At 41.8% G+C, this 12,444-nt stretch overlaps 1 protein-coding gene across 1 annotated transcript; it reads right to left on the bottom strand.

Annotated features, from left to right (window-relative positions):
• Positions 1-79: 79 nt before the first annotated feature.
• Positions 80-11,562, bottom strand: LOC108924342 (probable E3 ubiquitin-protein ligase HERC6). The gene is made up of 23 exons (XM_029258800.1): positions 11,287-11,562; positions 9,552-9,705; positions 8,872-8,960; positions 8,459-8,686; positions 8,187-8,278; positions 7,975-8,102; positions 7,708-7,859; positions 7,328-7,383; positions 7,054-7,154; positions 6,791-6,850; positions 6,590-6,692; positions 5,952-6,135; positions 4,526-4,677; positions 4,145-4,255; positions 3,858-3,956; positions 3,218-3,394; positions 2,954-3,094; positions 1,890-2,056; positions 1,668-1,734; positions 1,426-1,496; positions 825-1,008; positions 623-725; positions 80-515 (listed from the first exon to the last, which is right to left on the bottom strand). Exons 1-23 carry the CDS (start codon positions 11,531-11,533, stop codon positions 277-279), a joined length of 3,105 nt encoding a protein of 1,034 aa, XP_029114633.1. The 5' UTR covers positions 11,534-11,562; the 3' UTR covers positions 80-276.
• Positions 11,563-12,444: the final 882 nt, after the last annotated feature.

Raw genomic sequence — 12,444 nt, 5'->3', positions numbered from 1 at the left:
ATTTTGTTATTAAGTAATAGTTTACATGGAACCATAATAATGAATAAAGACTATAAGAGAAAGATTAATTTAAGGACCATATATTTTGCTAGTTAGTCTTACAACAGTAGCAACAGAAATATAAATGGAAACAGCATTTTTAAATATGCTTTTGCAAATTTAGCCATGACCTAGCAATACATAAGCAGATTTTATATATCCACCACACCATTTTGTCTAAAATAAGGAGCTTGTGCACCTAAGCCGCTGAGAAATGGTGGTGTGAATTTAAGTTTCTCAAGGGTTCGGGCTGGTGGCTGCAGCCATGTCCTTCCAGTAGTCCTTCTTGTGGTTGATGGCCTCAATGAGCTTTGTCTTGAGCCCCTCCTTGGTCTCATAGATGGGCAGCCACAGGAGGTGGTGGCAGATCAGTGCCCCTGGGTAGTGATCGTCGGTGGACTGGAGCTTTACCTTCACCTTCATCTTTATCTGGTCCATCCCCAGAATGGGAACCCGTCTGTCACCTGTCACAAACCCTGAGGACAGGAAAACATTAATGCTTCAAATGGCAGCACAAAGACTGAGGTGTAAAATTAATCCTTGACAAGCTGGATTTACAGGAATGGATCTTTGAGACACTTACAGAAGAAGGACTTTTTCTGATCTTGAGTCATCTCCTCAAACACGTCCCAGAATCTGATGATGTTAGGATGGCCTGCATGGTACTCGTCTTCATATATTGTGTTCTAGATTGAATTGACAAAATCAAAGGTTTTAAAAAAGACCATGAACCTTATCATCTGTCCATGCTTGAGATGACGATGAAATATAATGGTTTATGTCACCTGTCTGAACTTGTCCCACTCATAGTTTTCATTCCCCACCATCAGCTCCATCAGCTCTTGTGGCTGGAAGAGTTCCACCACGTCCATGTCACACACCGTGAAAAAGCCTCTCCTGAATTCTTCAAAGGTTGCCTCCACAGATGTGTTCAGAATGTAATCCACATATGCATTGACAAAGTCCTGTCTGAAAGAAGACATTTTCAAATTTAAGCAATCTATTCCACAAAGAGAGGGGGCGTGGTGGTGCACCGGGCTTGGCTGGGTCAAGCTGTTTGGCAGGTCTGGGGTTCGAGTCCTACTTGGGGTGCCTTGTGACGGACTGGCGTCCCGTCCTGGGTGTGTCCCCTTCCCCTCCAGCCTTGCACCCTATGTTGCCGGGTTAGGCTCCGGTTTGTGCAACCGTGCTTGGGACAAGCAGTGTGTGTGTGTGTGTGTGTGTGTGTGTGTGTGTATGTGTGTGTGTGTGTATTCTACAACGACTGAAACAATCATCCAAATACATTGTATTATAATTCCCGGGGACTAGTAGTAGCCATGTATATCTGTTATAGCTACAATTAGTAAAACAAAATAATAAAAACAAGAAGAAGCAGTAACTCACTTATTTTTTATGGTGACAGGTTTTCCCTTTTCCTTGGGATCTAATTCCACAGTTACATCATCCCAGCTCACCTGACATTGAAAAATATAAATGTCTAAGGAGTTCTTGAGTGCTCCAACAAAAACATAAACTATCACTTTATAATGAACTACAACCAAATTAAAATGGAAATCAGAGTAAATACAAAAGATACACAATGAACATAATATTATTTTGTCAGGAATTTTACATAGTTTACATACACAAAATGTCAGGCCCATGTCTTCCATTTCCATATCACTGTCGATTGCCAATATTTTGTTCAAAGACCTAAAAAAAGCAAACAATTATTTTAGCTCTTTAACACGTGATCCCCTATGAATAAATGCCATATGCACAAATAAAATTTTAAACATCCATAGGAGACACTGCCTACAGCTTTGAGAAATATCAGTCAAAAGGTCCCCATTCAAGCATATACTCACTCTGCCACCACAGGACTGAGTTCTTTGAGGTCCTCAAGTGTGGGTTTCACATTGAGAAGCTTCTTGAACAGGGCCAGGGGGAACGGCAGGTACACCATGTTGTTGTTGTACACAGCGAGTCCGCACAGAACCCCAATCAGGAAGTACCGTTTATTTGGCTCTGTGGGCTATTGACATTAAAATGCATGGAATCAAAACCGTGAATCGCAGTTCAACTAGACTGAATTGGAGTTTGTGTACTTTGAAGTGCTTTACATTCACATTTATCCATTTAGCAGACACTTTTCTCCAAAATTAAATATAATTCAGGGCTGAAAAAAGTTTCTTTCAGAACAAAGGAGGTTTAAACATAGACAGACATTTATCGAAATCAATCTGTCTGATATCACGCTGTCTTTGCTGGTACACATTATTGTATCTGAGTAATTTCCTACAGAACTGTAAGTCTGATTAAAATACAGAGGTGATGGTAACAGATGTGATGCAAATGTATTTAGTTGTTAGGAGATCAGGAGATGAGGAAAAAAGTGGCCCAAAAAGAGATCTGTTCTGACGCCCGTTTCGAGTTTTGAACAAGACCCAGCAGTTATGAGGGAGAGAGGGAGCTCATTCCACAACATCAGGACCAAAACCACAAGATTTTCAGTTTTTCAGCCCTTGGGAGTGGTACCACCGAGTGGAAATAGGTGGAGAAACACAAAATTCTTGATGGGGTGTAGTGGACAATCAGGTTTTATATTTAATATTGAATGACTTATTAGAGAACTGCTGTAATCTTTTATATCAGTACCTAATGGCATTGAACATATGCAGGTTTTGTTACAAATTAACACAAAGCTTTCAAAATTAATATAAAATGTGAGGGACACCTGCTCGATTTCCTATTTAATAAAGCTCAGATAAGGAATATGTCAAGAGTATTTGTGGTTTAGTGAGATTCCTCACCTACTTTATTGAAGGAAAAAGATATTGTGAAGATGCAGATGAACTGATGATATGTGATTATGGCTTTGATGTACGTGCACTTGACCGAAAGATGGTGTTGCAAGACATCGACATCGTACCCGAACAGGAAACCAGACCACTGTTCCTGCTTCGTTCTGTGTGAACACCCCAGATCCAGGTACAATCAGCTGCTGGAAGATGAGAAGGAAAAAGTCCATCCTGTCCAGGAATGACGACTCCAAGCTGTCAGTAAAAACCACCTGAGAAAAACATCGACAGCTTTTTACCTTTTAGGTCATCAGGTCTCACTCCGCACATCACTTATTGACAGCGCAGCATGAATCAGTTTCCAAAAATGAAAGAAAACTTAGTTTTTACTCTACCACGAGGTCTTTCTTGAAGTTCTCGTGGTCGGCGATACTGAGTTTTCTGAAGGTGTCTTCAAGCAGCTCCTGTGGCCTCAACTGCAGCTTAAACACTGGACACGGGGGCAGCTCTGAGGGATATATGCCAAGCTGCAGAAGCCTGGCTTGGTTCATGATCTGCTGCTGGTGGTCATTCTGACATGGAAAAGTACCAAAGGCTGCACTGAATGGATGGAAAGTTTGTCTTCTCTAACACCAGAGAACAATGTTCATGAAGCTGAACACGTCATGTCAGCACGGTACTTACAGGAGCATCTTCACTTCTCGGAAGTATATAAAATTCACAAGCAGGTGATACCTTTGTCCAATAAGCATTTTACAATGATTTACCCATTCATATAGTAGGGTATTTTGCTAAATTAATTCAGGGTAAGTACAATACCTTGATAAACTGAAAGAGGGGACCTGAACCTAGGATCTTCAGATTGTAAGACAACAGATCTAACCACTACATGGTTCACTGGCCCATTAATGAACATTTCAAATCAAGAGTAATTATTATTTTGAATCACGGTGGACATGGCCTATACTCTTTTAACGGACATTTCTCTAAAATTTCAGTTTTTCTTAAATACAGTGAGATTCCTGGATTACTTACCTTGGATATCTCTGCAGCAAAATTAAATATCTGGATCTTACTTGACAAATTCAGAACAAACGGAAAGCGGCAAAAAATGGCTGGAGGTGCTGAGTTGTCCTAAAATTAATATGCAAAAACCACACTTTAGTCGTACAAAGTAATTTTCATTTAATTCTCTGGCAGAACGCATTTATTTTAGTTTTAATTTACGTTTCTTTTCAAAAACTCAAAACCAGCTGTTTCAAATAATGGTCTAAAATGAGTTTTTATTAAAATCCAACACCTTTTCAAAATGTCTGTCTTACCTCCAGTTTCTTCCACCCGCGCCAAAGACACAGATCTTGCAGGAGAAGCCCAGGAAAAAAGTTAAGGTCCTCCAGGTAGAATTCACTGGCATCAACTAGTGCTTTTCTTGCCTACGAAACCCAAAAATTGTGTCAGAGGGTTCTGAAAATAATTTTAAAAGATTATTTTAAAAGCTGTGATAATTTTCCGTTCTGCCAGTTTAACCAACTTATTCAACACAGTCTGAGCCACAGTTTTAAGTTCACGATGTTTGATGGAAAATATAATAGCCAAGAGTGGAACATACCCACATCAGCAATAATTATGACTAATGCTGAAGCAACAATTTTCATGCTAGCTCTGGTTTTTTAAAACCAAGGCTTAGATATGTTTAAACTCACCTTGTAAAGATACTTCATTATTTGGAGGACATCTGCAACCGACTTGTTGAATTGTTGCAGAAGACCACAACACAGAATGAAGGACACAGCACACTTCCACATGCGGATGTGTTTCTTCACTACCTCCGGCTCCAGCAACGACCACAGCTGTTCTGTGGAATATGGTACAGTCTGAGATCCAGCGAGTAAACTTCTAAATCGAGTCGCCTATACAGGCAGTCCCCAGATTATGAACGAGTTCTGTTCCTAAGTCTGTAAGTCGGATTTTTAGGAAAGTCGGGACAGTTAAGTAAGGCTCATGTCTAACGTCAGTTTGTCAAATGTTTGTCTTAGTATATAGTATATTGTGTACCTTTCTATTCATAAAAAACATTAAAAAAATGCTTCCAGATACACTAAAACATCTTTAATATAACACTAATAATAACATAATGTAATGATAACGAATAATAAGTGTAACTACAGTATTTATAACAGAGACAGAAAGAGATGATAATAAATGTTACTACTGTCATGATGAGCAGAGGACACGGGGGAGGCTGGACCCAAGTGCAGGATTGTTTATTCAGAATCAAAGGACTAGACGTGATCTGGTGGTCGGGGACGGGCGAATGGTCGGTCGATCGGTGAACTAACAGAAGCGAGGATCTGAAATCTTGGTCGAGGGATAAGGCGGGCAGTTGTTACCAAACAGACATGGAACAGGACTGGGGAACTATAAGAGACCGGATATGGAAGAGCAAAGCAAGTTGGGTTTGAGAATGCAGAGGGGACGGTTGTCTCGAGTGAGATTCCGCAACAGGGAAAAGGTTGAGAAGTGTCTTTTACAGCCAAGTGCTCTGATTAAAGCCAGGTGCTTAATCGGATCCAGGTGTGGGTGTGGTCATGACAACTACAGTTTTTATAATAGAGAGAGCAAGAAAGAAAGAAAGTGTGTAAGAGACTTCAGTTTTTTCTTTTCCAATGTTCGTTGGCATTTCATCTTTTTACGATTGCTTTATTATTTCCACCTTAGTTTCAATCGTGATTGTTTCCCTTTTGTTGATGCATCACCATCACTTGCATCACATTTACACTTTGGTGCCATGGTTAGAAGGGTTAAAACAGAAAAATGAAAGCCAAATACAGTAACGCAGGAGTCACTGTTAACGGCAGCGTGGTCCGACTGAAAAGGAGGAAGTCTTTGTTGGCTCAGATGCCCATGAGCCGACAAACAGCTGTAGACGCGCAGTGTTGTGATGTGCATCGCAAAATAGCGCTCATTTGTTATTATGAATCATTCTATGTAACTAAAATTCAGTATAGTAGGCTTTACTGGGGGTGGTTCATAACTACGGGTTGTTCGTAAGTCGGACGTTCGTAACCCAGGGACTGCTTGTACAAGCATCGGTGCTGGACTCGGGTAAATTTTGCAACGTGCACTTACTCAGTTGTTTCTGGGAGGAATCAGGCAGTTGAATAATGGCTTTGGCCAGGTTCAGAACAATATTAATGATGCTCTGGTCCTCATGGAGAAGGGGCAACTCAGGTAAGACCAAGAAGATGTCCACTGATCTCATATATAGAGAGGCTGACAAAACGTCTGTCACCAATTCTCCAACAGCATTCATCTATATGGAAATATTAATACTGTTTTAGTCATTTAGCTGACATATTTCTTCAAGATCACTTATAGCGTTACATTTGTGTACAAAGCTAATTAAAACAATTTTCTCATATATACAATAATTTATATTATAGTGAGAACATGCCCTTATCCATTACAGTATCCAATGGCCTATTAATTAGATTAGTACCTACATTTACATCTATTAATTTAGCAGCTGCTTTTCTCCAAAGCGACGTGCATCTTATAGAATACAATTTTTGCATTAGATTAGGAGAAAGAGAGACATAGTCGCATGTTTCTTGAGATACACAAACTTTTTGAGATACACAAACAGTACCTTTTGTATATTATACAGAACTATAGCTGTAACAGTAATAGAATCTTTATTTTGAGCTCAAATATATTATAATAATTAATTTTTTAAATGAATTGTCGATAAGAAATTTGGCTAGTACCAGAGGGCTGATCCAGGGTATGGCCTGCATCTGTTCGAAAGACCGTCTGGCAGCCTGTAGGTCAACGAAAGCGGTGCCTGGAGTGTCACCTGAAGTTGGGTCTCTGGTCAGAAAAACAGAAGAACAGAAATCAGACACATGCAGGGAATCTGCTTTGAGTCAAATATAAATTCGCAGCATCACACACACAAAGATACTGACTTCTTTCTCAGAAAATTGGCAACAAGACTTGAGCTCGAAGACAAGATAAGAGAAATTTCCCTAAGAGAACGAGAAAAGCAGTTAAATTGTTATTCATACAAGGAGTTCAAAAGCTGGTGAAATAATTTTATGTGTGATGCAAGGAATAAAAAGTCAAGTTACCTTGGGACAGTGGTCTTCAGTCAAACCATGCAAACCAAAGTTGTGTGCAGAAACCAACACTGAAACTGGTACATTTTTAAAAAATTTTTTAAAGACAACACCTTTTAGCTTCCTCAAGCTCTTTACTGCCGGACTTGAGTGTCATCCACTTCTGCAGCTTCTTGTCACTGATTTTATAACATTTTTCTTTCTTTTCCCCATTCTATAAAGACAGGCATCAATCCCACACATAGTATAAATTCATGTACAGTGTGGCAAAAGGTAACAATATTATGTCATTTCAAAAATGTATTAACAGTAGCAAGAGTTCAAAAATATGTATTATTATTTTGAGGACTTGAGGAGACGTTGCAATGGCAGAAATTAAATTATTACCATGGGTGGCACACAGTGAATGATGCTTGTGTTCCATCCAGCGGATATTTTCATATCTACAGAAACGAGAAGACACAGATCAAAATGTATCACATAGAGATATTTTTTTTTAAAAGAAATAATGTGGTACAATAACATTAAAAGAATATTACATTTTTTGTGCAGCTATTAAGAGAGGAAATACTAAGGTACTGTATGTGTAAATACTAAGAGAAAGAAGCTGTGAAAGTTGGTGTCAGGGCCTCTTGTCACCTTAGTGCTTAGTCTTCCCCAAATGATGACAAAAATAAATGTCTTTCTTCTAAAATAAAATAACATTTTATTTCCTTAGGATTTCCTTGGGTGGGGGGTGGGCGGGGGGTGGAAACTGGATCCTGTACCAGAGTGTCCAGCTGCACCTTCATGTCTCCATGTGGCCCGCACCGGGGATGGCACCAGACGCCCGTCCGTGTCACCGTTACCCAGCTGTCCCTTCAGCCCACTGCCAAAGGCCAGGAGGAGTCCAGAGGACATGAGGACCAGCGTGTGGTGGCTGTGGAACAGGTTGGGGCAAACAAGAATCATTTACAGGTACCATGTTATTGAACATTACAGGGACTTGCTGTGATCTGAAGAGGTGTGGGAGGTGGTCTGGGTGCTCTGACTACCTGCCACATGCAATCTGTGCTGCTTGCCCTTCTAAACTTTCCACCCTCCTGGGCCTCAGTTCATTCGCAGTGGAGTTGTGTCCAAGCTGCCCGTAGCTTCCCTCCCCAAAGGTGAACACACTGCCGTCCTGCAGACCACAGCAAAGCGAGGAGATCAACTCTGATGCTCATGTGAAAGCCAACAGTCCTCTACTCCAGCAGTAGCCCCTTACCTGAGTGAGAACCGCAGTGTGGGCCTCTCCACAGCTTATGGAGGAAATGCTGAGCTCTCTCAGAGCGGGCACCACACACACGTTGAACCTGCCTGTCAATGACAAGACGACCAGCTTCTTTCTTAAGACGGAACTCAGAAGCAGCTATGGAAGCAGCTGTCTCAGCTGTGTTCTTTATGATCTTATGGTGGATTTAATCCAAGATTAAGACGGAAAGTGAAATTTTGATGTGCTCTGTTAGCAGGACACCGCAAAGTCTCCAAGAAGAGCACCTTTCTCGTCCACTCTGTTGAGGCCCAACTGTCCGGAACCGTTGGCTCCGCAGCAGTAGACCAGCCCAGAGAGGCCGAGGACCAGGCTGTGCTCCCCTCCTGCACAAATCTGCGTCACCGGCACTCCGGTGAGAGACTGGATCCGAGAGGGAATGGCCAGAGTGGAGACCTCCTTGGGGTGGCCTAGCTGTCCAAATCTATTCACACCCCAGGAGTACACATCACCCCCTGCGGGATCCAAAGAGATTAACAGGTGGTTTGCCTATGTGTGATCCGTCTGATAATGTACATTTACATTTACTCGTTTTGCAGATGCCGTTCTCCAAAGTGATGTACAAAGCGGACTAAACAAGAATGAACTTGATAACACATGAAGAGTTTACATGCGATAAAAGACGATACTGAAGCCTTACCTACAGTGAGGGCCAAGGAGTGCTGATTTCCACATGCAACTTGAACTATTGGTATTGGCATACATTGCAGACGGGGTGTGGAAACCTCTCTGAAAAACATAGCATGGACATCAGTTTCATAATGCTACCGATTTTCTAGATCAGGGTTCTTTGGCTATTTTCTGTCTGGTTGAGAGAAAGCCTGCTCCTGTTTCAGAAATTTGAACTGGATGCTTTTTTTGCTCAGGAACAGCGTTTTTATCAAGATAAATGCATTATGAGCCAGACTTGACCCAAGGGCCACAAACTGAAGAGCCCTGTTCTAGATAATACATCTTACTGCACTGTACAGTCTATACAGACTGAATTCCTTACTCTGTTTCCAAATCATATCTTTTATTCTGTCTGAAAGACAAGATTTTGTTTGTATTTTAGATATTGTGTGTTTTGAATATTTGTCACAGGGTAAACATCTCTTATTAAAAAATATATTTTTTAGTATTATTTACATCTTTACTTGTAACAAAGTCACACTGACATCATGTGTAATCCAATAGCCATGGTCCATTGTGGATACTGGATCATTTCTGAAGCTTCCAAATCATGAGAATGCACTTTTTTGTGAATCTGTGTGTGTGTGTGTGTGTGTGTGTGTGTGTATGTGTGTGTATGTGTGTGTGTCTGTGTGATTGGCTTGTTACCTTGGCTTGATGATGTGGTTTTCAAAGTTTCTAATTCCCAGCTGCCCCTCGCTGCCCCGCCCCCAGGCAAATACTCTTCCTGACTCACAGAGAGCCAGGCAATGGTCCTGCCCACAGGCCACGCCCACAATGGCACTCAGGCCCTTCACAGCCCCTGGAAGAATGTCCAGTGAACACATTATTATTTCATAATTCATACTCATAACACCCATCCATCCATTATTAATAATCACTTGGTCAGCACACGGTTACAGTGATTATGAAGTGTGAGGCAGGGTATATAACAGGGCAATATTCATAATATCTTTCTGAATATACATATGTGATACGTAACAGAATAAACAAACAGTTCTATTGATGTAACACACACACACACACACACACACACACACACACATTGTCTGAACCGCTTGTCCCATACAGGGTCGCGGGGAGCTGGAGCCTAACCCAGCAACACAGGGCGTAAGGCTGGAGGGGGGAGGGGACACACCCAGGACAGGATGCCAGTCCATCACAAGGCACCCCAAGCAGGACTCGAACCCCAGACCCAGCAGAGAGCAGGACCCAGTCGAACCCACTGCGCCATCACGCCCCCTACTGTAACACACTCTCGCACATCTGATATTAAGACATAAATAACGCTATGACTAAGTCTGATAATAGCACAGAAATATTGATATTGTGATTGTGTTGATAGTTTTTATTTGAATGCCTAAAAAGGTGTAAGAGTTCAGAAAGTTGCCCGCATGTAAGTCAAACTAGAACAGAATGGACAACGTATGTTAAAATTCATAGGATATATTTTATGAATTATTTTGCTGTAATAAGTGCTATATAGTTTAACAACAAACAAAGTATTATAAAAACGTGCGTAATGTTCTTCTGTGACTGTAATACAAACTCTGTGGGTAACTACAGAAACCCCAGGGAGACACAGGTGAGCAGATCCGCTGTGTCTCCTCCCTGGGGTTTCTGTACTGTTTCTGAGAGAAGGAAGCGGCTTCACTTTCGCTCTTCTAGAATGTTGACAGTAAACGAAACCGAAAGAAGAGCTGAGACGCTCCGCTGAATGTAGAACTACAAGATGACGCAAAGTCTTCGGAAGAAACAAAAGTAAAACATACGTAACGAATGTGAGAGAATTGACTGAATGGTTAATTTGTACCCGCAGGGCTGTTTGATAACCAGCTGCATAATTGCAGAAATCAATAATACAGATGTTTTATTATTATATTGTACATTTATTTATTTATCAGACGTTTTTCTCAAAGGGACTTCCAATGAACTTTTTATGTAGTGTTATGAGCCCACACACCCTATTCACCGCGGTGACTTACACTGCTAGACACTACTTACACTGGGTCACTCATACATAACGAAACACACTCTCTCTCTCTCTCTCTCTCTCTGTCACTCACAGGCTATGGGGGAACCTGGACAGCATGTCTTTGGACTGTGGGAGGAAACCAGAGCACCCGGAGGAAACCCACGCAGACACAGGGAAAACATGCAAACGCCACGCAGACTGAGTGGGGATCGAACCTACGACCTTTCGCACCACTCAGGCGCTATGAGGAAGCAGCGATATTTGCTGTGCCACCGTGCCGCCCATAATAATAATAATAATAATAATAATAAATAATAATATTATCACTAATATTATTAGTGATAATATTATTATTTATTATTATTACACTATTACTAGTAGTTTAAGCCATCATCATTATTACATTACCGGGTGCTGTCCTGTCCTTGTCCTTCCTTCTTCCCAGCTGTCCCGCCGAATTCCGTCCGCACGTCCACACTTTCCCGTCCGCGTCCAGGACCACGGTGTGCTCTTGCCCGCAGGCCACCTGCTGGAGCACCTGCGCGGGGCCGAGACTGAGAGCCGCTGCTCGGGGTTCCAGCAGCAGCGCACCTCCGTCGTCGCCCTGCAGGTGCTGCGCGAGCTGCCCGCGCGCGCCCTCACCCCAGCTGTACATCGCCACCGTGACTGACTGATGCAGAGCGATGCGCGCGCGCGAGCTTTTATCGCTGGAAGGCGGTGGCAGCGAGCCAATATTAATTATACCTGCAGTCGCGTCCAATGGAGTGGCAACAGTCATGCGCCGGTTTTAAATGAAGATTTTCAGTAATGTTTTCTTTAACGTCCTCCTTAATGTTTTTAAGCTACCAAAACGGTTTAGTTCTTGTTGTGATGCCGGATGCGAAAAGCATATAAGTCAGACTAGCAGCTTTAAATTCTCCGGACGAGTTAGGAGAGCATCACTTCATCATATTGTCATAAAAGTTTTTTCTTTTAATTTGTGAAAAGTTAACTAAACTATCCTAACGTGTTTCTCGGTGTCTCAGCAGACATTGTGCATGATTGATGGTAAATTCCCTGACGTTGTAATTCTCACTCAATACAGCCACATTTTGAACCATATGAAATGTAAAATTTGGCAGAAATAGGACATTTTGCTCTTGACCTATAAATATATGAATTGCACCTTCGTGACCTTGTACCCCCTTTTACTCCCTGAGAATTCAGGGCCTGTGGTATCTGTACATAAAACATTTTGGATAACTAGGCTGATGCTTGCAATGAGTTTTGCCTAGTTATTCCTTGTTCTTGTAGGTTTATCTTTCCAAAGTCCTGTTCCCACGATATTCCCATGAATTCTCTAATAAGTCTTCTTCTCCCATCCTGTCTTGATCAAGGTCACCATGTTTCCTTACCAGCCTTGATCTCCGGTCTCGTCTTCGCCAGATCACTGTATTCCCTTGCCTGTTAAGCTCCTCTTTCTCTCATCGGTCACCATGTCACCCCAGCACCATTTCCAAACTCAGCACCAGTGCACTTGTAAATAAATTTTGCACCTGAATTCACACCACTTCACATCCTAACTGT

Source organism: Scleropages formosus, chromosome 16 (assembly GCF_900964775.1).
Source record: "Scleropages formosus chromosome 16, fSclFor1.1, whole genome shotgun sequence".
In the NCBI taxonomy this organism is placed as follows: domain Eukaryota; kingdom Metazoa; phylum Chordata; class Actinopteri; order Osteoglossiformes; family Osteoglossidae; genus Scleropages; species Scleropages formosus.
Note: the sequence above shows the minus strand (reverse complement) of the source record. Positions and strands in the feature narration are given on the sequence as shown.

What these genes read in the sequence shown, in the direction of transcription:
- LOC108924342 (XM_029258800.1), bottom strand. Translation starts at nt 11,533, where the DNA reads ATGTACAGCTGGGGTGAGGGCGCGCGCGGGCAGCTCGCGCAGCACCTG. An exon ending in TTGCTGCAGAGATATCCAAG is followed by an intron (nt 3,395 to 3,857) that starts GTAAGTAATCCA and finishes TTTCCATGTCAG; the next exon opens with AATGACCACCAGCAGCAGAT. An exon ending in ACTTCAAGAAAGACCTCGTG is followed by an intron (nt 3,095 to 3,217) that starts GTAGAGTAAAAA and finishes TGTTTTTCTCAG; the next exon opens with GTGGTTTTTACTGACAGCTT.